The 27,779-nt window shown below is 42.1% G+C and overlaps 1 protein-coding gene across 1 annotated transcript in view; it reads right to left on the reverse strand.

Moving 5' to 3' along the window:
* Positions 1-27,779, reverse strand: part of LOC145400507 (patched-related protein 9-like) — a 524,238-nt gene that overhangs the window by 287,099 nt on the left and 209,360 nt on the right. The window contains exon 9 of the mRNA XM_080273031.1: positions 2,546-2,728. Coding sequence (XP_080129157.1) covers positions 2,546-2,728 — 183 coding nt within the window. The remainder of the gene's footprint in view (positions 1-2,545; positions 2,729-27,779) is intronic.

The raw sequence follows: 27,779 nt of genomic DNA on the forward strand, positions 1-27,779 counted from the left end.
GTCCCAACCTACTTCTCAACTCTTCCATCGTAAACCTAGCCCCCCCAGGCCTTGCACGCATGGACGCACTGCACATCCACCTAATCATTGTCATTTCTGTACTTTTGAGCCTGCGAATATCCTCTTCCTTTACTGCCCAGGTCTCTCAACCATACAGCATCACACTCCTAGCACATGCTGCTTACAAAGACCCCTTAGCACTTAGGGAGAGTCCTCTCAATGTCAGGAGAGGCAACAGCTCCCTGAGCTTCTTCCAACCACTTCTCTCTCTAGCCACAGAGCTAGCTCCAGCCCCACCTCCAGCACATAGCATGTCTCCCAAATAACAAAACTCTTCCACACACTCAAGAGACTCACCAGCAAGTTCAATCCTTTCACGTCTGACAATCTCTACCTGCTCTCCCTGACACGCCGACACATAAAATCAGCATTATCTCGCAGTTTACCTCTAATACCAGTACATCTCTTGTGCATCCATTTATCACACACACTGCACTGGATGGAATTACTTCCCATGCACTTGTGGCAAATTGCACATGGCCACTCTCCCTCTTCTTTGACTGTACCACCACCAACCCTAGATATTATCATTGTTTTATCTACATATACCCTTAAGCCCTTGTGCCCCATACCATCTCTCCACTTCCTAATTCTTTCCTCTGCCTCCCTTTCATTCTCTGAAGTCAACACCAAATCATCAGTGTACAACATCTCCCACGGGAGTCCATTTCTGAAGTCACGTGAGAGGGCTTCAAGTACCATGATAAACAACAAGGGACTCAAAACTGACCCCTGATGCACACCAACATTTACGGAAAACTCATCACTTAAATCTCCACTCACTCTTACCTGGGTGCGAGCACCCACATATGTGGCCATAACCACCCTAACCAGCCACTCCACCATGCCAAGCTTTCTCATTGCCCACTTCACCACCTCTCTAGGGACTCTGTCAAAGGCCTTTTCCAAATCAACAAAAATAACATAAAGATCCCTTTTCTTTCCAAAATATTTTTTCCTGAAGCTGTCGAACAATGAATATGGCATCAGTGGTCCCCCTGCCTGGCATAAACCCAAACTGCATCTCATCAATATTCACTCTTTCTCTAATCATACCTTCTAGAACTCTCTTCATTACCTTCATTATCTGATCTAAAAGCTTTATGCCTCAATAATTTCCTCTTTCTAGGGCATCACCCTTCCCTTTATACACATTTTCAATTACACTCTTCAACCAATCATCTGGGACAACACACTCATATATAATCATATTTATCAGGTCAGTGACTAACCTCACCCCTATATCTCCTGAGGCCTTCAACATTTCGGCAGTCAACCAAGACTCACCTTCTAGCTTCCCCACCTTCATCCTGCCTATTGCCTCACTCACAGTAGCAGCGTCAATCAAAGGCCAAGGGCCAAACACTGGATCTACTGACTCCAAACCTTCCCTGTCCCAGTCAATCTCCTCATTCAACAACCGGCTATAATGATCTCTTCATGCATCATTAATATCCCCACCGTTCGCCACTACCCTTCCTTCATTCTTCACACACTGCTCACCTATAATATCCCGATTATTCCTCTTCATATGATTTGCCACCTTAAATATATTTTTCCTTTCCATATGATTTATTTATTTTTTTCTTGTCCGACTCTGGGCACAAGCTTCAGAGCCTATTTCTCGGGGGCAGTGATCTATCCCAAGGTCCAGTAATCCTCCTACACTTCCACATGTCACCACTTCGGCGCTAACACCCACCCTCCATATTGAATACATGCTAGGGCTGTCTCATACAGGATTGGTGTATTGGTATTAGCGGGGGTATTTTACGATTTGTCGGCAGGTCATCTGGTAAATCAGGAAAGGCTGTTTTTAGGAAATTCAAATCCTTAAACTGTTCCCTGCCCCAGCCAAGATTCAATCCTGGGTCCATTAGGACTGCAGGCCGCCTCTCTACCGATTCAACCACCGCCTCTGTGATTCAGACTTCGCCCTGTATACCTCTCTTCTAGCCTTACGTTGGCAGCCAAGTATTCCTCCTTGTCACCACCCTTCTTCCATTCCCGGAAAAGCCTTCTTTTCTCCTTAACTTCAGCTTCTACACCCTCATCCCACCACCAGGTTATTTTATGTCTTGGTGGGCCTCTTGTCCAACCGCATATTGCATCAGTAACTCTCAAGAGGTTGTTGCTGAGGGCTCTGTACTGTTCATTAACGCCTCTGTCTACGACTCCGTGTTCAGCCACCATTCTCTTCATCTCGCTCTACAAGACATCCCTTACTACTTGGTTTTCCAGCTTCCATATTTTTCCACCTAGGTACATAAGTCCTCTTTTTCATCACTCGTTCTTTAAGCACCATGTCACAAATCAATATATGTGTGTGTGTGTGTGTGTGTGTGTGTGTGTGTGTGTGTGTGGTGATGATCCTATGTTGCTTACTAAGAGTAAGCAGGACCTTTGAGAAATGAGTCACTGTTTTGAAAATAACTGTGAACAGTGTGGCCTGACATTAGTACTTGGTAGTGGAAAAAGACAGTACCTGGTGGTTAAGTTTGTTCCAGCACTGCACGATGACAAACATGTCGTCCACGCCGAGGCCTATGAGGAGGAGCGGCAGGATGTTGTGGACGGGGCCGTAGAGCAAACCCAACGCGGAACACAAGCCGTACGCTACCACTGCAGCCATGTAGGTGGCCAGCATACCCAGTAGTGAGAGCACTGGCTGTACACACACGAGGATGGATACATGAGACACACACGCACACACACACACACACACACACACACACACACACACACACACACACACACACACACAAAGGAACATGTCTACATAAGCAAATACTTCCAGACTAGATGGGCCGATGTCCAAATCTGAAGTTCTGAGAAACACTCATTGATCGGTTCATTACTTATTTCAGATAGCCTGAAATGTCGACATATCTGGTTCAGAGATAGCAAGAATAAAAAAAAAAAAGAAGAAGTCCTCGTGTTGAAATGCTGCAACAAAATGAATGGTCCGTCCTTAATCACGACCATAATAATAATCTGTCATATCCACACAAGGGGCCGTATTCTCAAACAGACCTATGATCAATGCCTTTTTGTAGCTTGGATTTGCTTGTGCAGGAAGGACAAGGAAGAAGGACTGCCGAGACTCCACGTCTCTCTTGTTCTTCCTGCACAAAAAAGCCTAGTTACCACAAAGGGGTGACACACACACAATTTTTTTCATATATTCAGATATATAGCTGTATTAAATAGCATGGATACATTGCAGAGCCTCTGTCTTATTTATTTTGCATATACCAATATTTTCTTGTAATTTTATATCCATTTACTAGTATCTCCACGATGTCAACATCACTTACCTACCTATCTGTCTATCTGTTGCCAGAAGCCTTAATCCCGCAAGAGGTGTCCACAAACAATTCGCCTCCATGTCGCCCTGTCCCCCGCCATTTCACTGCCCTGCTCCCAGCTCGCACCCCCTTCTCTCATAAACCTCTCCACTCCATCCCTCCATCTCATCCATGGCCTCCCCCTCCCTCTCTCCCCCTTCACCTCACGCACATACTGTACACTCTCCTCATCAGTCTCTCACTCTCCATCCTCTCCACATGGCCAAACCATCTCAATATGTTTCTCCTAACGCCTCCTATCACATCAACATCCACACCACAACGCTCCTTCAAATCCTCATTTGTCAGTCTCTCTCCATGTGACTCCACGGGCTCTTCTCAAATAATTCATTTCCACTGCTCTCACACTTGACTTCTGTCCCTCCAATAAGGTCCAAGCTTAACTTCCATACGTTAAAGTTAGTGTCACAATACTGTCATGTTGTAACTTTTTCGCTTCCATGCTCACTTCCCTGTTTCGTATCACTGCTTTCAAGTAACCAGCAACCTTTCTTCCTTGTTGTACCCTTTAATGCACTTCACCCTCTAAATTTCCATCCTTACTCATCAAACTACCCAAATACTTAAACGCACTCACATTTTTCATTTCCTCCTCATCCAACCTCATTATACATTCACTGACCTCACTTCTCTCGAAGACCATAACTTTACTTTTCTTCATTTATATACAAAGGGATATTTATCTATTCAACCCAAGGACATCATTTATATTTTAGTTTTGCAATCACCAGACGATATATATATATATATATATATATATATATATATATATATATATATATATATATATATATATTGTTACATAGCCTATGATTTCATCATCCTTTGTGTAATTCTAACGTACAGTAAGCTGCATGTTTGATCACGAGCGTGTTCTACCTCACTCCCCCCCTCCTCCCTTATAGTTGAGTAAGTTGTTCTTTCTGTTGTTCAGAGCAGGATTGTCAACTCTTTGTCCCCATGGCTTCATTTGTGCGTCCTTCTTGCAAGTTGTATCAAGCTCTGCCGGCCCCTATATAATGAGCTCAGTCTCTACATTAATTGCCACTTAGATCTACTCCTCATTTTGTTCACATCTCTGTCCTCCCCTGTACAGTTGTTATTATTGTGAGTGCTCAGGAAGTCTCCAACCATCTAGCAGCTGTGTAATTTGAGTATAAGTGTTATTGCATTTTTTCTTGTACTGTGTAGCATAAGGTGTTATTTCTTAAGCCTAGTAAGGTTTTTGTGATTAATGTAAAGTTTCATGTCAGCCATTGTTCATAATATTTCGTATCTGTAATAATATATCTTGCATTCACTGAGTATTATCTGGTATTTTCATTTTATCAGGGCTGACTTAGATAAATTTACTCATGCTAATTTCGTGTTAATAGAGGCTATTGCAGTTAACCATATATTTAACCTGTTTTTTGCCATTACATTATCCTTATGAGTCCTGAATGTTTTGTTGTTAATTTGAGCATTAAACTTTAACTTGTAATTTTACCTAACTCTTTTGTTTTGAACCTGGAACTTAACGGGACAGTAGTGATTTTTAGTATTCTCACTTAAAGTGTACATTATCTTTCTCTGTTCCGTAACATAAATTTGGCGACCTCTTATCAGGATATTCAGGATATTATCATAAGGATATTGCTTGATATTTTGTGACTGTGATTTATTCATGATGTCTACTATTACTACGCTTGATGAAGCCAAAGATTTTTTGTCAAATGTGCAAACAGTGTGTGATGTAGAAAACAGAACAAAGAATGAACTTAAGCTTGTTGCTCAACAATTGGGAATTGCTGTTTGCTCTCATCATTCTAAAGATCAAATTGTTGGCATGATTAATGAAAGCTTGTTTAATGTAACTCCTCCAAATGAGCAAACGCAGATTGAATTAGCTAAGTTACAGCTAGCCCTGCAGGAGGCTCAGGCTAAGGAGGCGGAGTCTCGTGTTAAGGAGGCTGAATTTCAAGCACGTGCTAAGGAGGCTGAGTCTCAGGCTAAGGAGGCGGAGTCTCAGGCTCGTATTCAGGAGGCACAGATACAGGCACAAATTGAACTTGCCAGGATTCAGGCAGACCATGAGTATCGCATGAAACAAGGTGGAACTGGATCATCTAGCTCTGATGATTTTGATGTGGCTAAAAATGTTAAACTTGTTCCTCCTTTTAATGAATCTGATTTAACAAAGTATTTTCAGTTGTTTTGAGAGGGTAGCTACAGGTTTTAATTGGCCCAAACAGTATTGGCCAGTACTCCTTCAAACTGTTCTCACCGGTAAAGCTCAAGTAACTTATGCATCTTTGCCTCAGGATCAATCTGATAATTATGATGTAGTTAAGAGCTTGATTCTTAAGGCCTATGAGCTTGTTCCTGAAGCCTACAGAGTAAAATTTAGGACAACTTATAAGCAAGATAAGCAATCCCATGTTGAGTATGCAAAAATCAAAGAAGATCTGTTAGAGCAGTGGTTAAATTCTAAGAATGTGGATTCTGATTTTGGTAAATTTAAGCAGATGATTTTGCTGGAGGACTTCAAGAGGTGTATTAGTCAAGATGTAAGCCTATATCTTGATGAGAGAAGAATAGATAATTTGTCTGATGCTGCAGTTTTAGCTGATGAATATGTTCTCACTCACAAGAGATATTCTAGAGAAAAAGGGAAAGCTGAGAGTAAGTACGTTGCCTCTACTCAGAGTACAGGTAACAGGAAAAAGAATAAAGATGATGTTTCTCAGGAAGTAAATACCAGCTTCACCTCTAGATTTCAGAAAAGTAAATGTACTTATTGTAGTAAGCTTCGTCATACTACGAAGAAATGTTTCAGGAGACAGCGTGATGTGAACAAAAAGGAGTCTTTAAATATTCAGTCAATTGGTCTAGTGTCCACCCTTAAGAGTTCCCATAATTCTTTAACTGAGTTAACTGAACCTGCTTTGAGGAGTAACTTAAATTCTCATGATGGAGCTCCTCTTTTGAGCAGTAACGTGGGTGACACTCTCAAGAGTTCATGTGCTAATTTCCTGTCTGATGGTTTTGTCAGTTCTCTGGACAGTAATGACAGGAAATCAGTTAAAATATATCATAATACAGGTGCTTGCCAATCCCTTATGCTGACCAGTGTTCTAGGCTCTAATGTTAGTTCCTCTGATGAAACTGTAATCTTACAAGGTGTAGGGAATAATTACTTCTCTGTCCCTCTGTGCAGAGTGAATTTAGAGTCTGGTTTTGATAATGGTTCCGTTATGGTTGGGTTGGTTGAGACACTCCCAATGTCAGGTGTAACTTTCTTACTTGGAAATGATATTGGTGGAAGTCAAGTGTGTCCAGCTCCTCAGTTGTCTAGTAAGCCAGTGGCTGCGACCCAGGATTGTGATGTCCCTGATGTGTTCTCTGCATGTGCTGTCACTAGGGCTAAGTGGAAAGTTACTGGTGGCTTAGGGGATAATGATGATGATGATGTTATCCTAGCTGACACTTTTCTTGCTAATTTGGACCACTCACCAGATGACACAGTACCGCGTAGTGTTGATAATTTGTCTCGTCAAGAGTTGGTTGAGTTGCAGGTTGTTGACCCTGAGTTGAAAGGTCTAGCTACCTCTGCTTGCAGTGAGGAAGAGTCAGCTGGTGCTTCTACTTGTTATTATATATAGTCAGGAGTACTTATGAGGAAGTGGAGACCCCCAACAGCATCAGCCGACTGTGAATGGGAGGTTGTACATCAAGTTGTCATCCCTCGTGTTTGTAGGCAGGATATCATTAGAGTGGCTCATGATTCCAGTTTGGCAGGATACCTTGGAGTGAGGAAGACTGTGGCACGCATTTTGAAACACTTCTACTGGCCAGGTATCTTCAGAGATGTTTCCTGGTATTGTAAGTCTTGTCACACCTGTCAAGTTGTGGGGAAGTGTAATCAGACCGAAAAGGTTGCACCTCTAGTTCCCATTCCTCCTTTTGAGGCGCCTTTCACCTGTGTGTTGGTGGATATTGTGGGCCCTCTTCTTAAGACTTCTTCAGGATTTTCTTATGTGTTGACCCTGATTGATATGGCTACTCGTTATCCTGAAGCCATTCCACTTAGAAATATCTCAGCAAAGAACGTGGTCAAGGAAATGCAAGGGTTCTTCACAAAGTTTGGTCTACCCAAGGAGGTACAGTCAGACCGGGGAAGTAATTTCGTGTCAAATGTTTTCAAGCAGTCTCTGAAAGAGTTGGGCATCACCCAGATCATGTCTTCAGCTTACCATCCCCAGACCCAAGGAGCGTTGGAGAGATATCATCAAACACTCAAATCGATGCTCAAGAAATACTGTTTGGAACATCAGAAAGACTGGGATAAAGGTCTTCCATTCGTTGTGTTTGCTGCAAGAGAATCTCCAAATGAATCACTGGGCTTCTCACCTTTTGAACTACTGTTTGGCCATGAAGTAAGAGGACCCTTTAAGTTACTCAAGGAATGCTGGCTGTCAGAGGAAGATGACGTCAACCTGCTGGAGTATGTGATGAAGTTCAAAGAACGGCTGTCCACTGCTTTACAGCTGGCGAGAGAGAATTTAGGAGCTGCTCAGAAGATGAAGACTTGGTATGATAAGAAGTCCAGGTTACGCCACTTTCAGCCAGGAGATCAGGTATTGATTCTGCTACCGGTTCATGGGCAACCTCTTCAAGCCAAGTTTAGTGGTCCTTATTTCATGGAGAAGAAACTCAGTGATGTCAACTATGTCATCGCCACACCAGATCGTAGAAAGAACAAGCAACTATGTCACATCAACATGCTAAAGTTATATCACAGGCGGGACGAAAATAATCCAGTCTGCACTGTAGCTGTTCCACCCGAGTCTGCAAGTGAAGGTCTCCCATGCAGTATGAGCCTGAGTGATAGTTTGGGGAAGAATCCTGATATCATGAATGATCTCCAGACTAAGCTTTCTCATCTACCTCCCGAGGAAAGGCAGGAGTTTTCGGCATTACTGCAGGAGTACCCGCAAGTGTTCCGTGCCACTCTAGGAAGAACCACTGTGGTGATGCATGATATCGATGTTGGAGATGCAAAGCCAATTAAATTGCCTCCTTACCGTGTGAACCCAGTGAAAGTTCCTCTCGTCCAGAAGGAGCTTGGCTACCTGTTGGACCACAAGATGATTGAGCCCTGTCAGAGCGAGTGGAGTTCTCCTGTTACTCTAGTCCCTAAGCCAGGTGGGTCACAGCGGCTTTGAATTGACTACAGACGTGTTAATCAGATAACCAAAACTGACACTTACCCTCTTCCTCGCGTGGAAGATTGCATAAAGATCGGAAAGGCTAGGTACATAAGTAACTTTGATTTGTTAAAGGGATACTGGCAAGTACCTATGACTGAACGTGCTAGGGAGATCTCATGTTTTGTAACACTAGGAAAGACTTTTGCATGTTCTGTAATGCCATATGGTATGAAGAATGCACCAGCCACATTTCAGAAGCTCATGAATGTTGTAACAGAGGGTTTGGCAGGGTGTGTTGTTTATATTGATGATGTATTAATCTTCAGTGACAACTGGAAAGATCACCTATGCCATGTCAGTAAATTTCTTGAGCGTTTGGTTCAGGCTAATCTCGTAGCTACTTTATCAAAGTGTGAGTTTGGTCAAGCTAAAGTTCAGTACCTTGGGTACGTAATTGGTGATGGACATGTTGCACCACCAGGAGCTAAGGTTCAGGTTATAAGTGATCTTCCCAGACCTAAAAGTAGGAAAGAGCTACAAAGATTTTTGGGAATGGTAGGTTATTATCGGAGATTTGTTCTTAACTTTTCAATTCTTGTATCACCACTTACAGACCTACTGAAAAAGGGAGTTAAATTTGTTTGCACCGATAACTGTGAATCCTTTTTCAGCAAACTTAAAGCTATCCTATTAAGTCAGCCAGTGCTCGCTACTCCAAATTTTGCTAAGCCTTTTAAGATGGCTGTTGATGCAAGTGATACAGGAGCTGGGGCTGTTTTGCTGCAAGAGGATGATCAGGGTATTGAACATCCTGTATCTTATTACAGTAAGATGTTCACTCCACCTCAAAAGAACTACTCAACTATTGACAAAGAGCTTTTGGCCTTGATTTTGGTTTTACAGCATTTTTCATTTTATTTGTTTTCTGGTTTTGACCCCACAGTCATTTATACCGATCATAACCCACTGAAAGTCCTTAGTAAGTTTAAAGATAAAAATCAGAGACTGACAAGATGGAGTCTACTTCTTCAGGATTATTCATTAGACATACAACATGTCAAGGGGAAAGAAAATGTTATTGCAGATTGCTTATCTAGACTTTAGAAAGATTGTTTTAGAATAATAAGAAATTTCCTTTGTAAATTTCTTTTTCTTGGTGGGGAGGTGTTACATAGCCTATGATTTCATCATCCTTTGTGTAGTTCTAACGTACAGTAAGCTGCATGTTTGATCACGAGCGTGTTCTACCTCACTTCCCCCCTCCTCCCTTATAGTTGAGTAAGTGGTTCTTTCTGTTGTTCAGAGCAGAATTGTCAACTCTTTGTCCCCATGGCTTCATTTGTGCGTCCTTCTTGCAAGTTGTATCAAGCTCTGCCGGCCCCTATATAATGAGCTCAGTCTCTACATTAATTGCCACTTAGATCTACTCCTCATTTTGTTCACATCTCTGTCCTCCCCTGTACAGTTGTTATTATTGTGAGTGCTCAAGAAGTCTCCAACCATCTAGCAGCTGTCTAATTTAAGTATAAGTGTTATTGCTTATTTTCTTGTACTGTGTAGCATAAGGTGTTATTTCTTAGGCCTAGTAAGGTTTTTGTGATTAATGTAAAGTTTCATGTCAGCCATTGTTCTCAATATTTCGTATCTGTAATAATATATCTTGCATTCACTGAGTATTATCTGGTATTTTCATTTTATCAGGGCTGACTTAGATAAATTTACTCATGCTAATTTCGTGTTAATAGAGGCTATTGCAGTTTACCATATATTTAACCTGTTTTTTGCCATTACATTATCCCTATGAGTCCTGAATGTTTTGTTGTTAGTTTGAGCATTTAACTTTAACTTGTAATTTTACCTAACTCTTTTGTTTTGAACCTGGAACTTTACGGGACAGTAGTGATTTTTAGTATTGTCACTTAAAGTGTACATTATCTTTCTATATATATATATATATATATATATATATATATATATATATATATATATATATATATATATATATATATATATATATACAGAGAGAGAAAGAGAGAGTGAGTTTGTGAACTTAATCATGCTTCAGCTTACAGTTGTCGAGAGCTAGTATTTTTGTATTATAATTCAGGATGTGATGCTTGTCAGATTTCCAATATAATGACACTTTATTGATCTGAGTCGTTCGTGTAGATCTCATGACGTTTATTCAGGATTATGTTTATTGCGCGGTTGAGCACACCACCCTCATAGAGGGCTTTCTTATAACCCTCTATGGTCAGACACTGTTTAACAACTTGCCTTTTTACCCCTTTCGCCTTTTTCATTCCCTCCTCACAGCATAAAGCCTGAAAGGAATTCAGTTTCGGCCACCGACGAATTCCACAGTTGGTTTCCCAGTCGTCACATCCTCCATTTTCCCCAACACCTTATTCTCGTTCGAGAAGAGGCTGTGATCTGCGAGGGAGTTGGAGATGTCAAAAAGGTCTACCTGTGGCTTGCTCATGTCATCCATTTGTAACACAGAAAATCCGTATCTGTCAGTCGAAGCTGTGCTCTCTTTCCATGAACGTTTTGATTATACCCATAATGGAAATCTTATTGTATATTAAGGTCTTGCTGAGCACCAAGATGGACATGCATACATGAATCGGTTAGCTGAACATCAGCTTCGTTTTGTTCATTTTGATTGCTATCAGATTTTCTGTGACGATTTGAAAACCCTTACAGCTTAGTTTGCTAAAATGCCTTCGTACTCTTTCCAGGCTTTTCGCCATTTCTATATCTACCAAATCCCTCACGTTCTCCAAGGTCTTCCCAAAGACCAAGTTGTTCATGAGCTTCCAAAAGTATTTTTCGAACTCATACCTAACTTCATTTCGTTTTTGTATATTTTGCTCAATGTAGGACTTCATCAATGGACCTTGATCGAATTCTAACACTCTATTTTTAGTACAGGTCCTAACCTTAAGCATTGCTTTAAAGCTCGATAATGAAGAACAAGGTTCTTCCAGTCACACAGATGTGGTAAGAGCTTATTAACTTTATGTACCTCAGTCTTCTCCGCTGCTGGGGGATAGTCATTACGGCGGTGGTGTTAATTCTGTGAGTACTCTAGATCAGTCTTTAGGATGCAACCCTTTCTCGAGTCGTTGGGTATATGCTCCATATTACCTACCTTTTCCACTCACCTAATGTTGCCTATGGGTAGGTATTGAGACATTGCCTAGCCATGGAGATTATTAACATCATAGTAGGCAATGAAGCTATTATACTTAGTTGGATGGTATGCATCTACATCTGGATGATTAGCATGAGAGTAACTGTGGGTAATGGTATTTATGTTTTCTCGAATCCTCCTCACCATCAGCAGCATGTCAGGGTCTTGAACCAAGTCTAGCTCAACTTTCGTGTGTTTGAGCTGGAGATCCCATGATATCCCCGGTGAGGTGAAGCAATGTGAGGTATTCAACTCCTACGTCTTCGTGCATGTATCTCTGAAGTTCTCAATCAAATTAGCGGGTAAAAAGAGTTTCTGTTATCAGATTGTAATCTTTGAACGTCTTGCACTGGAATGTCTTCCACATGCGATGAGCGTGCTCATAGTCTTCATTAGAGATGCCTTCATTGCCTAGAGTGCCTTGAACTTCCCTCCTCAGAGTTAGGTGCTCCTACTAAAACTTCTCACTATCCATCCCATCGTAGAGATATACTCCTTTTCGTTGCAAGAGCTTGAGCTCCTTTTTGGGGAAGAATTTTCTCAGTGCCTTAAGATCATCATCTCTGAGGTTGCAGGCCAGCTTTGCAAGGGTAGAGGACATGAATCTCGAGCTGTCAATGAACCTTAATTCCATACCCCCAGCAATCTTCTGACTGAAGTTTATGTAAATTTAATCTGTTTTCTGTATAGCTTTTAGTTCACCTTCCGCCTGCCGAAATTCTTTGAAGAATAAGTGGGCATTACTTGGAGACAACGCGTGACCACAAGTACGAACTTCGGGTTTCTAATCTTCAGACTGCAGTTGCCAAGAGCGGCTCCTTTGTACTGATCAGTGAGATGGTTGTGGTCTCTCACCTTTTTATCCATCACACAAAAGACAACATCGTAGATATAGCACTTGGTCGCTTCCCTGGGGCAGGTAAGTTCTTCAAATAATGCCACCGGTGTGCTCCTTTTCATTGGACAAAGATCTTACCCTCTCTGGTGAGGTAATCCACGAATGTTTTGAAGACATCTCCATGGTAGGTCTTAGGTTTGGACTGTGCATCACTTCCACTGTATGTCGTATAGCAGCACCAACCAAGTGAATTTTTTTCAGGGTACTTTAAAAGTCAGCATAGATAAAGAATGGATAGTGAATTTGTTTATGATGGTTCTGGAATTTTACCGGACCTTCATCTAACCCTAGCTTCACAGGTGAATGGAGTATACATTTAGGTTGGTGCTTCTCTAGCGACTTCTACATGCAGAAACTGTGTAGGCAATAGAGGTAAGAGTAAGTTCTATCTTATGTCTTTTATTGATGAATGGACTCGAATGTTGCATAAGGATATAGTGACCTGTTTCACGGTTTGATACGAGCAGTAGATTCACGTGTTTCTCCTTTTCAGGCCTTGTGATTCTGAGTGGGTACAACACTTCCTCTTCGTTTAAACAGTACACATTGACTGATACATCGTTCTGACTCTCAAATCTATTAATGTGTTTTATATGAACTAGGAAGGGTATTTTACTCCATTTCTACTCCTCTGCCTCTTCCCGTGCCCTACTTGAGATCCTTTGAGGATTCCTCTGATCCGCACAAACCATTCATCACTTAGAGCATTCTTGATATTTTTTTTTTTTGCAAGTTAATGAGTTTGTAGTCAAATTTCTAATATTTTGAGGGTGTTGGAATGAATGACTAGGCTTTCAGTCGTTCATGCCGAGCAACTTTAATCTCAAACCCGTAGTGGTTACTTACGATCCATCCCGTCCCTTCATGTGGCAAGTTTGCTACTTTTTCATCAACTTTCTGGGTCATGCTTGTGATCGCGTCCTCGGGCTGAGAATGGTACAGTATGTTATCGGTGTCACAGACCCCCCGTTAAACCAATTTTCTATAATCTGTTTTTCTCCGTCTGATATCTTCTTATAGAACTCAACTTGGAGGCAGATGGAGAGCCTCAAGTTCTTCCAGCATTGCTTTTTCACTCAATGGATGATCTCCGCCATCACATTCCTAGCGATGAACACCTGTGGCTCTACTGCATTAATGTTGTCATAGCAGTATAACGTAAATGCGTCATCGATACCATGCCCTATTAAAAAAAAAAAATGCAATGTTGACCTATCTTAGTTTTCTCTTGAGCTTTTATACTGAAGACACCAACTGTGCATAGCTTGCATTCTGCTTAGCCTTGTCATTCTTAAAGCAATCATGGCTAAGGAGAATCTTCCCCGTGTTCTGGTCCCTTGCTGATTTCTCATGAACCCTGATGCTCTTGACAGTACTCAGACAGATGTTACAGACTGCCATAGTGTTATTTATTGCAGGGAAAAAAAAAAAAACGTATGAAGTGGAATACCTTGCTACGAACAGCGTACAGGAACCACACAAATGCTGTCTTTAATGGGAGTCTAGAGCAAAATGTTCTCCCAGTGTTCTCCCTCACCTCATATGTGGTATTATATAAACTCGGTTACACAGTTCCCACTTGTCGGTTACGTTACTCTGTGTGGGATAGCGCGACATGTTCCCTCTTGTCAGTGGCATTGCTATGAGCATAGGTAACAGGCCGGCATTACAGCTTACAAAGGTGAATTATTGTTGATGTCAGGTGTAGATGGTGTGGTGTTGGTAGGGGTGTTAAGCACCATTTATTTATTTGAAAGTTATTTTCCTGTAGCTGTTCAATCACTTTCATCTTCCTGGCATTGTATAGTATCTTAAAGTCGGATATTCAACAGTCAGTGCCGCATACCTGTAGCAGTTTCATTTGTTGATAATGTATATTAATTGATTTTTTTGGATTGCTATCATTCACTCTTCTGTAAGCACCCTCAGGTTTATGGCTGATAATAACAAGTCTCTTACTTATCCAATACAGAGGGCCAGTCTTTATACTGTACTTTTTTTTTTTTTAAATTTCCCTACGTATTTTTCGGGTGACTACATAGAGCAATAATATGCATCCCTGAAATTGGAAAGCTGAGGTGGTAAGTAAAGAGGGTCCGTCATTCTACAGGAGTTAAGCCTTTTAAATGACTGTATTCCCTGAAAGTCATGTGAGCATTCCATTTATTTCTCAAGAATCGTCGTTACTTGGAGCTACATATTTTTCCCCATGAGAAATGTAATGGATAACATTATTAAATGGAAGGATTTCCCCAACAGCAGACAAATCCATCATTTTCTAATGCCCTCCACAAACTGTCGTGCACTTCTAGTTGGTAAGTCTGGGTGTAGGAAGACGAATTTCATTGGTTAGACTATACGAACTTGTATGTCTTCGGCAAGTCCTTACACCAACATGAGTACAGCCGCCCCAAGAAGTGATGGCAGAGTATCCAAAAGTTTTTGCTCAAGTGATAATATATTTCTCCTTGTATAATCTTAAAATAAAAATTAATTTGTGTAACTGTATTAGAAAACAGTCAGTAAAGGCTAAAGTACATTTTCATTTCAAATTTGAAAGAAAGAGTTCATTAGTTACAACGGTAAGAAATCATCAGACGGAACTACTTGAAACTTCAGTACTACAGCTCTGAGGCAGACAGGATTAATTTGAGGACCTGAAATCTATTATGGCCAAAAACAATAATAGGTGAATAGCCTGGCAATGAAGTGATGTATAAATAAAAGCTATTAGAGTAAATAACTAATATTACTGAAATTCTTTGTTATAACACCAAACAATAACTGTAATAAATGTATTTCCGTTTCTGTTGTCTCAATGGACATCGGAAGGCGGGAAAACAAAGTAAGCAGGCTATTCAAGATGGACCATCCACAAGCACGCAGGGACATCTGTTGCCCACAGACAAACAGTTGCAGGACTACATAAACGACTTCAAATCCTGAATACTCGATTAAGTTGTTAGCAAAACCTAGTTTAGTTTTCATGGTCAGAAAAAAGAAATATGAATGAAAAAGGCTGAGGTAAAAAGGTATCCACTTGTCCAGTTAAAAGAAATAATGTTGACAGCGACATTTACTTCCCTAAAAGTGGAAATGTTTTGTTACCCCCCTGGAAAGAATAAATCCATCCATCCATCATCCAGTCCTACATTGCCCCATGAGGAGCGTACGAGCTCAGGGCTAGGCAGTTGGTCCTGACATTTAAGATGAGAGTGACCAACCTCACTCATCCCTGAGTGGCATTACATGAGCAATAAACCCCAACCATCCCTTGGATATAAACCTTCACCGGCTCAGTCCGACTGGAGCACAATAATTACCCACTAACCACCAGGCGCCAAAATTTGGTTATATGGTTACCACCCAGCGTAGTAAATGGTTTCCTGGTGTACAGGAAACCATTTGGCTCGTCACTCAGTGTAGAGTCACCCATAAGCAACAATAATTTTTTAAATAGTATTCACTGAGGGGATAATGAGGGAGATAAGTCTAGATGCTATCATGTATAACATATCCTTAATACCAAAGTATTTTCTTTGTCATCCTGTTTGTTATATTATGCTCACAGCATCTGAGAATCAACGGAAACACTGCATGTAAGAAAAAAAAGAAAAATCTCAACTGGCTTCCGATACTAGCCAAATATTTCATGATCCCGAGGAAATAACATTCGGCTACTGCTTCAGGAATATGGTGAGTATACTGCGCGTAGTAATAAGTAACACATTCAAATTTGAAAGACGTGCGGAGCAATACATTGGAAGACGTATCAGTTTGAAGTTCTAATATGTCTTTACCCCAAATTGGCATACTTACATAACACTCAGCAAGATGAACAATGTAATTTATTCAATAGCAAACTTAAATTTGCAAGAAACCTGGGACGTAATATTAGGCTATTACCTCAGAAACACGATGGGAATACTGTCCTGGGTAATATACAACATATTAAAATTGGGAAGACATGTTAGACGTTTAGATATTCTTTTATATAAGTGCCTTATATTGTTCTTTCTTATTAATACTCAACATGATGAATGATGAATAATTTATTTCATCAGATGATGTGACGCGATGAAAGTACGAAAGGATTATTTATATTCACTTGTTTTTCATCTAACGTCTGACAGACCACTGTAACCTAAACAACCTGAAACTTCGAGATCACTTCTTGGGGACACTGTGCAAGCTGTTGCAAACTGCATTTGACAGGGGATACGCTAAGTCAGATATTCCCATCCTTGTCAAAATTGGAAACGATACCACAGATGACTTAGTGAAAATATTACATGAGAAAAATGCTCCATCAAAATACAGTGCTGTGTACAATGAGAATTCCTCATCCATTCCTGAACTGAAGAATTATTAAAGCAGATAAAAAAAAAATTGATCATATTTGATAATGATATGACTCATTCCAACCAAAGTAAACTTGAAGATTTTTACACTACAGGCAGACAAATTAATGTCAATTCTGTTTACACCAGTCAAAGTTATTACAAGCTCCGTAGTCAAATAAAACGATATATTGATAATATTGCTATACTCTTTTTTCGTATCAAAAAGAAACCTAACAAAATATCTACCATGATTTTGTGGCAAACGATATGGAATGGGAGGAATTTCGGGAGTAATGTAAGACTACCTGGAATACACCTTATGGGTTTATAACTACTAGCAAAACCTTGCAACCCTTTGAAGGAAAATATAAAACAAACTTCAACCAGATATACAATGTGCATAGGTCATTCTTCTCTCCTTAATAATCAATATATATATATATATATATATATATATATATATATATATATATATATATATATATATATATATATATATATATATATACAAGGAATATCAATACCAGGGCTTGTAGGAACATCTTTAATGGTGACGTTTCGCAATATCTCATTGCATCATCAGACCTAAAAGTAATAATTTATTTTAGCTATAGTAAAAATATTTATGTCTTTGATCAAACTTTGCATTGAAAATAACTAAGAAATATTCTAAGGAAAATAGATATCCTACATAAGTCATCAAAAAATAAAAACATTCATACACTAAAATGCACAAACCAGTGTAGTAAAAGCAAGAATATTCAGGTAAAATTTCAAGATAAGAATACATTCAAACCTTTAAAGACACAGCAGTTGAACAGATGAACTATTGTCACCGATAGTGGGTTTGTAGAGGTGTGTATAAAGTGTCTCCATGATGGGGAGGTCAGAGCTGTACCGGCTTCTAGCAAGGACTGTGAAGGAGGTTCGCTTGACAGGGTGATCGTGTGTGTGTGAGTGTTGTCTGATGGCACTAAAGGGTGGTTTAGTGACTGGTTTGCCTGTTCGAGCTGATGTACCTAAGTGTTCGTGTATGCGTGTTTTTAGATGTCTCTCTGTTTTTCCGATATATGACGCCTGGCAGCTATCACACGTATATCTGTAAACAGAGGACTCTAGATGTATGGGTACTTTATCTTTGATTCTGAAGAAAGTACCTATTTTTCTCGAACTGACAATGACTCTGAACTCTATTTGTGGAAATGTGTAGCTTGTTTGAGTAGCTTGTTTCTCAGGTGAAAACTATGTTTACCTCTGTAATCGAGCTTTAGGTAAATAGTGTGTTTCGGGACAGTTTGAACTTTTTGAGCCACAGGGGTTAATAACTTGTTAATAGCTTTGCCAATGTAAAGGCCAGAGAAAAATTTAGGGAACCCGTTGTTATAAAGCATATTTCTTGTGTACTATAATTCCTTATGAAGCTGAATATAATCTGAACAAATATGGTAGGCTCGGTTAGTCAGAGTTGTTATCAAATTACGTTTATAATTTATTGGTATGAATGAGCTGAATTTCGTACATAATCCCATGAATGTTGGTTTCCGGTAGACATTGGTAGTAAAAGTGGTGCCTGTTCTGGTGATATCTATATCTAAAAATAGAAGCTTCTTATCCTTTTCTGTCTCAGCTGTGAATTCTATGTTTGGATGTCTCGAATTAAGGTAACTTAAAAATCGTGGTATATGATCTGGAGGTTTAAAAAGTAAAAAGGTGTCATCTACATACCTCCTATAAAACAATGGCTTAAAATCATCTGGGCAATATTTAATCCAATTCTTCTCATGGAAGCTTAAGAAAATGTTACGTAGTGTTGGGGCAAATGGGTTTCCCATTGCAACCCCATCAACTTGCCTGTAGGCTTGCTCATTGAATTGAATAAAAATATGCAGTCTTTTACAGCTAAATTAAGTAATTTACGCATTTGTTCACTACTAAAACCGGAAACTATGCCATTCTCCTTAAAAAGTTCACCGATGCAAATATCAATAGTCTCATTTAGCGGGATATTGGTAAATAGAGATTTAATATAAAAAATGACCATAACACAACTGTCAATGTTTAAAGCTGTTATTTCCTTAAAGAAAGAAAAGGTGTCGCTGCAAGTGTACTGGTTAGTGGAAATGGGGCTCAAAACTGGTACCAAATATTTAGCGATGTTGTAATTATAGGTTCCTATGGCAGATAAAACTGGTCGTAGAGGACATCCTACCTTGTGAACTTTAGGGAGCCCGTACATTATACCTGGCTGTGAACCACTCGGTCGTAGGTGTGAGAAAACTTCGTTACTTAAAATCCCTTCCTCTATCATCTTTTTGAGTAATCTGTTGGCCTTGTTGCTTTTACTACACTGGTTTGTGCATTTTAGTGTATGAATGTTTTTATTTTTTGATGACTTATGTAGGACATCTATTTGCCTTAGAATATTTCTTAGTTATTTTCAATGCAAAGTTTGATCAAAGATATAAATATTTTTACCATAGCTAAAATACATTATTACTTTTAGGTCTGATGATGCAATGAGATATTGCGAAACGTCACCATTAAAGATGTTCCTACAAGCCCTGGTATTGATATTCCTTATTCGCCTGCCCTTTCCAAGCAACCAGTCAGTCGCCAGTGTATATATATATATATATATATATATATATATATATATATATATATATATATATATAGATATATATATATATATATATATATATATATAATCAGCCTTTTGAGTATCCACTGCAGGACCGGCCTATCCCGACCGAAGTAGGGACGATACAGCCAATGTATCTCTACCAAGTGGCTTAGGCTGCCTGGTAGAGATTGTATGTACAGTGAGAAGTGCTTGTGTGATTGTAGTGTTGTAGTGGCTTTGGATGTGTGTGTAGTCTGTGAACCAAGTGTAATCGGCCAGCGCAACCCAACTGGATGCAAACATACTTTACAGTATGCGACACTGATTCAACCACAGCACCCCTGTTGTTCGCCAAAGAAGTTCATGGCCGGGAGAGCGCTTCCAAAGTTTATTACCCTAACGGGGAGCAAACCCTCGCTTTCCAGTGTACGAAACGCACACTTTACCACTGTTCCACAGAGGCTCCATATATAATATAATATATATATATATATATATATATATATATATATATATATATATATATATATATATATATATATATATATATATATATATATATATATATATATATGTATATATATATATATATATATATATATATATATATATATATATATATATATATATATATATATATATATATGTACCCCTCCACAATATGTCTACCCCCGATGTATATATGTACCCCCCAGTGCATACATGCCCCCACTAATCTTGGTAGGTCAGCACGCTTTCCCACTCCTGAAGACGGCGTTATTGCATGAGTTGATAGCAGACAGCCGAGACGGGCAGACTATTTTACTGTGAGCTTGTAATAAACTCATCTATCTGTTTGTACACGGAGTTTCTATTACCAAAGTATTGCAAGTTACATTTGGTAGCAGTGGTGTTTCGAACCATCAGATTCTGACCGCCTCCTTGGATTTTTAGTGATACAACAAGATCCATGACGTCTCGCATCTGCCAGCCTCGCCCCTCCTCTGTGCCTCTAGTGGTGTAATACCTTGGCTGTGCTTTTCGAGTGTACAATTTTTCTCACCAGTGCTCACCTCTCAAACAACCGCACCCATACGTCTTGTTCCTGACCGCACGTGTCACTGTCGCCGACCTACGCACCTGTTGCACCTGTTCCCAGCACCTGTTCCGAACTCATCATAACTCCTGCCCCCACGGTGCCACTTATCACTGTCTGCCCGCTGCCTGCCCAACACCATTCTCTGCATTTGCAACTCACCGCCTCTACACCTGCCTTGCGCCGACATCTGCCCTCACCACCCACCACCGGCCTCCACCGTCGCCCGCATCTGGTCTGCATTACGGAGCCTCCTAAGACTGCCACTCCCTGCCGGTGATTCATCGCAGCGTCTCTTCTCCTCTCCGCCCAGCTGTCTCTACCCCGCCACCCCGCCTCGCCCCGCCACGCCCCGCCCAGCCCAGCCCAGCCCCGCCCCGCCCCGAGCCGCCCCGCCCTGCCCCAGCCCAGCTACGCCCAGCCACCCCTGCACGTCATACATCTCGACTCTCTACTGTGTAACTATAGTATATCTTTCCTTTCTATAGAGATTATCCTCGATTTTCTCTACAGATTGGTTATTGTAAATATTCCATCTCATTTCCATTACCCCGTTTTCATCTTCACCTACGTTATTTATACTCTATCTCATCCTTCGCATTTTATTTAAACCATCCATCCCCGCACCTTCATTCATTTTCACACCTCGTGTATTCCATTCTCTCATTGTTATTTATACATTTCCACCTACGTATCCATCTTCATCCTTTCATCTTCCATTGCCACATTAAATGTCATACTTTCCACGTCAACCGCTTGACACCAGCCCTCTCGCCCCGGAAATATCACCTGATCATACCCCGTCTGCCGACTCTAACCCAATCACTCATTTACGAAGTGGCAAAGAGTACCACCGCCCTGTACCTGAGACTCCCGTTTCACTTCCCGCAGAATCACTTACTACCCGTCCTACCCTCGTAAATCCAGATACCTCCTCCTCTACTCCTGCCTCTACACTCCCTTCTTCTTCCTCTACTCCTTCCCCTGTCGTTCCCTCTCTTGCCTCCCTCCATACCCCGTCTTGCTCGCCCTTAACTGCCACTACCTTCTTTCTCTTCCACACCTCTCCTGCCACCACTTCTACCCTTCCAGCCATGGCCAACCCTCCACAGTCTATCTATCTCGACGATGCCAATCGTCCCAAATTTACCGGCCAGGACCCAACTTGGTCTGTCTATGATTTCCTCAGAGAAGTCGACACAGAAATATGCAATAGACAAATAACCGAGGAATCGCTCAAAGTTGCTTACCTCCTAGGTCGCTTGCACCACGGTAAATCGGACATCGGATCCGCGATCCGTGCAGGACATTTCGATAGCATTCGTACCTTTTGCTGATTTCCGTACGGAGCTCATCAGCCTTTGTTGTCAGCATTCAAATACCGCGTCTCTCATGGGATTCATTAATCTCCTAAACCAACTAGATGAGGACTTGCGCGTCCCAGCACAATATGCCAAGCTCCGCAAAGCTGCCACTGCCATAAAAGCAACTAGTAGCGAGATGCTCCAATTACTGGTAGGCACGAAATGGTTAGAAGACAAGAATGGCGTTCCAATGCTTTCACTCACCAACTTTGCTGACTTAATTGGTTACCTCAGATTCCTTCACTGGCTTACTCCTAAACAGCGAGAGCTCGCCTTGGAAATCGGTTTCAATCCAGAGGATAAAATTATTCAGGTCACTAAAGCCAATCTTGAAAGAACAGGTTCGAACTACACGCATCAGGGTACCACCCAACCCTTGGCCTCCTCAGTCTGTCACACCTCCACTACCCTAGACCAATCTCGCTCCCGTCCCACCACACGCGGCAGACCTGCCACACATCATTCTCCTACCGCAGGTCGTGATCAATCTAGCGCCCGACGGAACAGACAATCTTCGATTCTTTGCTGGTACTGTGGTCATCCTGGACATCGAGCATCCAGCTGCGACCGTACATACAGACGTCCTCACTCCCAAACCAGACAGCGTACGCCTTCCCGCTCACGTCGTCCACACTGCAAATACCACAAATCAAGCACGACTCACACCACTGAGGAATGTCGTTACCTCAACCGCCAACAGTCGGGGGAAGTGCCACGCCCGTATCGGACCAATATCACGTAGAACCAGAAACCCAACTCCCCATCCGCCATGTAGGTCCCATAACATCCTCGGGTTTAGTCATTCTCGGCAGCAGTCATGACATACCAACGTCATTCTTCTTGGACACAGGATCTATAGTAAATCTCATCTCCGAAAATTCCTTACAAATTATTCATCGACATCACAACCACGTCAGTTTCCTAGAACCACCAGACATTCGCCTATGTGGTGTCAACGGCTCAGAGTTTAAGGTTAAGGGAAGAGTCACCCTTGAAGTCAAACTCCACAGAGATTTGCCCCCTATCCTCATTGAATTTCATGTCACTAATGACTTGCAGTATCCCGCAGATGCCCTTATTGGTTTCTCCACCATGGCACAACACTCCATTGCATTATTACCTGCTTGTGGTAGTATAGACATTTCTGGATTCCCGGTTTACACTATGGAATGTCCCAGTCCTGTTCTTATGATCAAATCAGTCCTTCAATTACCTCTGTCCCTATCACTACCAAAAAGTCCAACCCAGCCCAAACCACCACTATCATCATCTGAGAATACAGAGATCATTCCTTTACTGACTGCGGGCAAGGACATAAATTCCTCAATGTCTCCTGATACATCATCTCAGCCCTCGACCATGGCTCTTACATCCTCTCACAACAACACTATCGCTGACTCAGACATGTCTCAGTTACCTACCTCACACAGTCTGAATGATCTTCTCCAACACGCAGAGACAAAACGTGCAGTAACGAATACGTGCACAATTTTGTTACCGCATGAGTTCACCAAAGTCTCTGTTTGTGTTGCCGGTGCGAAAGAAGGAGTGGATGTACTAACCCTACCTGAGACGTGTTGTGTGAATGGCTTGACTTATGAGTCAGCGTGGTGTACAGTCTTAGAGGACAGTTTATGCTACCTGTACTTGCTCAATGTCACAAATGCTCCACTAAAACTTAAAAGTGGTGTAAAGATTGGAGACTTCCTAGTATACCCAGCGGCCGTAAAGGTGTGCCAGGATTCCTCAATTCCTACTATTCAGACTGATGATATGCCAATCGGTGTATGTACTATTAACTCTACGGGATCTGCGCCGACATATTCACCTGATATGCTCTCGCATCTCACTTGCACAGATTTCCCAGAAAATACGCCTCAACTCCTCGACCTTCTGACCTCGTACAGAAACGTGGTTGCCTTACCCGGTGAACCGATGGGTAGAACAGACCTTGTCAAACATACGATTGAACTACTACCAGGAACTCAGCCAATTTACATACCAGCGTATCGATTTCCTCACAGCCAGAGAACGCAAACAGATCAAATGGTACAGAACATGTTAGACCAAGACATTATTGAACCCTCCGTCAGTTCATGGAATAGCCCACTTTGCTTAGTACCAAAGAAGGACGGCAACTTTAGACCAGTAGTCGACTATCGTAAGGTCAATTCTGTCACCGTTCCAGACCGTTTCCCGTTACCTGTCCTCACTGATTTGCTAGAATCCCTTGGTGAAAATAACGTAGTCTTTTCATCTTTAGACCTCCTCAGCAGGTACTGGCAGGTCGAAATGGAAGAGTCCTCTCGCTCAGTTACAGCCTTTAGCACCCCTTCCTGACATTTTCAGTTTAAGAGACTCCCTTTTGGTCTGAGAAATGCTCCTTCCGTGTTCATGCGACTTATCCATTCAGTTTTCAGCGGTATGATGGGACACTATCTTTTTGCTTACCTAGATGATATCACTGTTGTGAGTAAATCCATCCCTGATCATTTTACCAAACTCCAGCAAGTCTTTGAACGCCTCCAGCTTGCAGGCCAGAATATCAATCTCAGTAAATGTGACTTCCTGCGAAAGAAAATCAAATTCCTAGGCCATGTCGTAGATGCACAAGGCATTCATACTAATGAGGATAAAACTAAGGCAATTATTAACTTCCCAGAACCTACCACTACCGAAGCTGTACGAAGTTTCCTGGGCCTCAGTGGCTATTATCGTCGCTTCATCCGGAATTATGCAAAGATCGCCGCTCCTCTGACCCACTAACTCAAGCAGAATGTGCCCTTTGTTTGGACTAACGACCAGTCACAGGCTTTCCAAAAGCTAAAGACAGCTCTTGTAAATGCCCCTGTTCTAGCATTCCCTGATTATACCACACCCTTCCTTCTCTGCACAGACGCTTCAGGCACTGGACTTAGTGCCGTTTTGATGCAACTCGAAGCATCAAGGAAGCGCGTAATAGCGTATGCTAGTCACACCCTTACAACCGCTGAACATAACTACAGTGTCACAGATCTCGAAGCGCTAGTGGTAATCTGGTCCTTGAAACATTTCAGAGATATAGTCTATGGTTATCCAGTGCATATCCAAACAGACCACCTTCCACTATGTGATTTGTTCAAGAATCGCAACCTAACAGGTAGACTAGCTAGATGGTCTGTCATCATCCAGGACTTTAATCCCACTTTTCAATATGTACCAGGCAAGTTCAATGTAGTCGCAGACGCACTCTCACGTCACGTAGCAGCAGCTATAACATCACTGCAGCCTGAAGTAACTGAAAACACTACACTAACGTCAGAAGTTGTTCGAAACTTTCAGCGCCAAGACCCCATGTGGTCCAAAGTCATTTATTTCCTAGAATCTGGCGATGCCTCGACCTTACCTACTCTGCCAGCATCACTAGATGAGTTCATGCTAGACGATGATCTCTTGTACAGGAAAACACTGCTAACAGGCAAAGATATGCCCAATCGCGAAGTACGCCAACTTGTTGTCCCCACTGCCTTGATACCAAAGGTTCTTCATATTGTTCATAATACTCCTCAAGCTTCCCATCCAGGTAAAGACCGATGCTTGCGCCAAGCACGTCTCAAATACTATTGGCCAACCATGCGCCGTGATATCAATACCCACTGTGACTCTTGCCTCTCCTGCCACCGCCACAAAGGATCAACCGACTTACCAGAGCCTCTCTTACAATACCCAATCCCATCACGACCATGGGAAACCGTCTCAATTGATCTCTTAAAACTACCTCTCACAGAATCTGGCACTGAGTACTTGTTCGTCGCGGTCGACCACTTCTCCCGCTACTGTGTCCTCGTACCCCTCTCCGACAAGACCGCGAAGAGCGTTGCACGTGCCTTTGTAGATCACGTAATTTGCCCGTTCAGTACCCCTCATACCATTCTTACTGACAACGGTACAGAATTCAACAATAGCCTTCTAGATAAGATCTGTCGCCACTTTCATATCAGTAAGTGCAATGTCGTGCCTAACCATCTGGCTTCCAATGGCCTTGTCGAACGCCACAACCGAAAAATCTTAAAGTGCCTCAGACATCTAGGCTCCCATAGTTCGTCCTGGGATGACTGGATTCCCCAAGTGGCATCCTCCATCAATAGTTCCATCAATGCATCCATTGCTGAATTGCCCTTCTTCGTCCTCTTTGGTTTTGACAAGGACCTCCCATACTCTCTCTTATCCTCAAAGCCAGAACCCATCTACAACATGGATGATTATGTTAAACTAAAATTGGCCAACTTCCAGACAATCCACCAGTATGTCCAATCCACTTTGGCTTGCTCTCAGGAGGACATGCTGCAGCGCCAACATAAGTCCGCCTCTCCTATCACTATCAATGTAGGCTCATTCCCATACACGTTCCTCTAAGTTGGATGACAAATTTACAGGGCCCCACCGCGTCCTCACTCAACAAGGCAACAAATTTCACCTCCAGGACCTGTCCACTAGGGACACCAGGTGGGTCCACGTCGATGACTTAAAGTGAGCACCCCGTGGCCTCGTGTTGGAAGAGTCACTTACACAACCTCCTGCCCCCTCTTCCCCTCCTCCCATCCCTCAGTCTACCTTGTCTCCACCTATCCCTCAGTCTCCTTCCTCTCCACCTCCACCAGCTCCTTCATCAATCAATCAATATCTGTCCAAACTGCGCTCTGCCCATCAACCTCTTCACGACCTCCCCCATTAACTCTACCCTGATTTTCTAGGTACGATGTTAGCGATCTCCCTGCTGGCAGTGCTGACCCTCCTGGGGTCTGGATCAGGTCAGGACGATGGTGGAGTACGTCCCGGGGCCTTGGTCGGCTCGGGAGGCGAGGTAATGCTTATCGAAGACGTAGCCTCTTTGCGCTACGATCTTGCGCCCCTGGCCGACGTAGCCATTGCCCTACCTGCCTACGCGCACCAGCTCCACGGAATCAGGAACCATCTCACGGCCCTCATGGGGACACACAACCCGAATGAGTATCTCTATATCCTTTTCCTCCCACTCTCCTGGCAATTGCAATACATCAGTAACAGATTCACTGAGCTCAATGACACATTTTCCATCCAGACACCCGTGGGTCGTTCTCGTGTGAAACGAGGTCTCTTCGACTTCGGCGGTGAGATTCTGAGTGGCTTGTTTGGCGTTGCTACAGCCCGTGACATTTCTGGCTTCAAATCTGATCTCACTCGCTTCAGCCCTAGAATCACAACGCCGAGTCATTAAAATCCAACACACTATGTTACAGAAGCTCACAACCCAACTCAATGAAGTCACGTCCACTCTAAACAATTTCACCAATATCTTACAACGCCACCTTTCAGATCTCAACGTTATCTCTCAGTTCTTCTACCTCAAACTCAACATGGATAATCTCCAACTAGCCATTGACTCTCTCTCGTCTCAAGTCTCTGCCTTGGTTCGTATCCTGGTCAATGCTATCAATGGACGTGTCACTGCCGACTTAGTACCTGTCTCAGCTCTCCGTTCTGTCCTGGAATGGGCTCACTCCACCTTCGGTCTATCCCCAGTCCTCCCTTACTCCTCCCTTGAATATTATTATCCTGTTCTCGAAGCCACTCTTCTCCCCACATACGTCGTCGTCCATATTCCTCTCCGTTCTGCCATAACCTTTAACCTTTTCCACATC

The sequence above is a fragment of the Coenobita brevimanus genome, chromosome 52 (assembly GCF_032717465.1).
Source record: "Coenobita brevimanus isolate Jiangsu-jjx chromosome 52, ASM3271746v2, whole genome shotgun sequence".
In the NCBI taxonomy this organism is placed as follows: domain Eukaryota; kingdom Metazoa; phylum Arthropoda; class Malacostraca; order Decapoda; family Coenobitidae; genus Coenobita; species Coenobita brevimanus.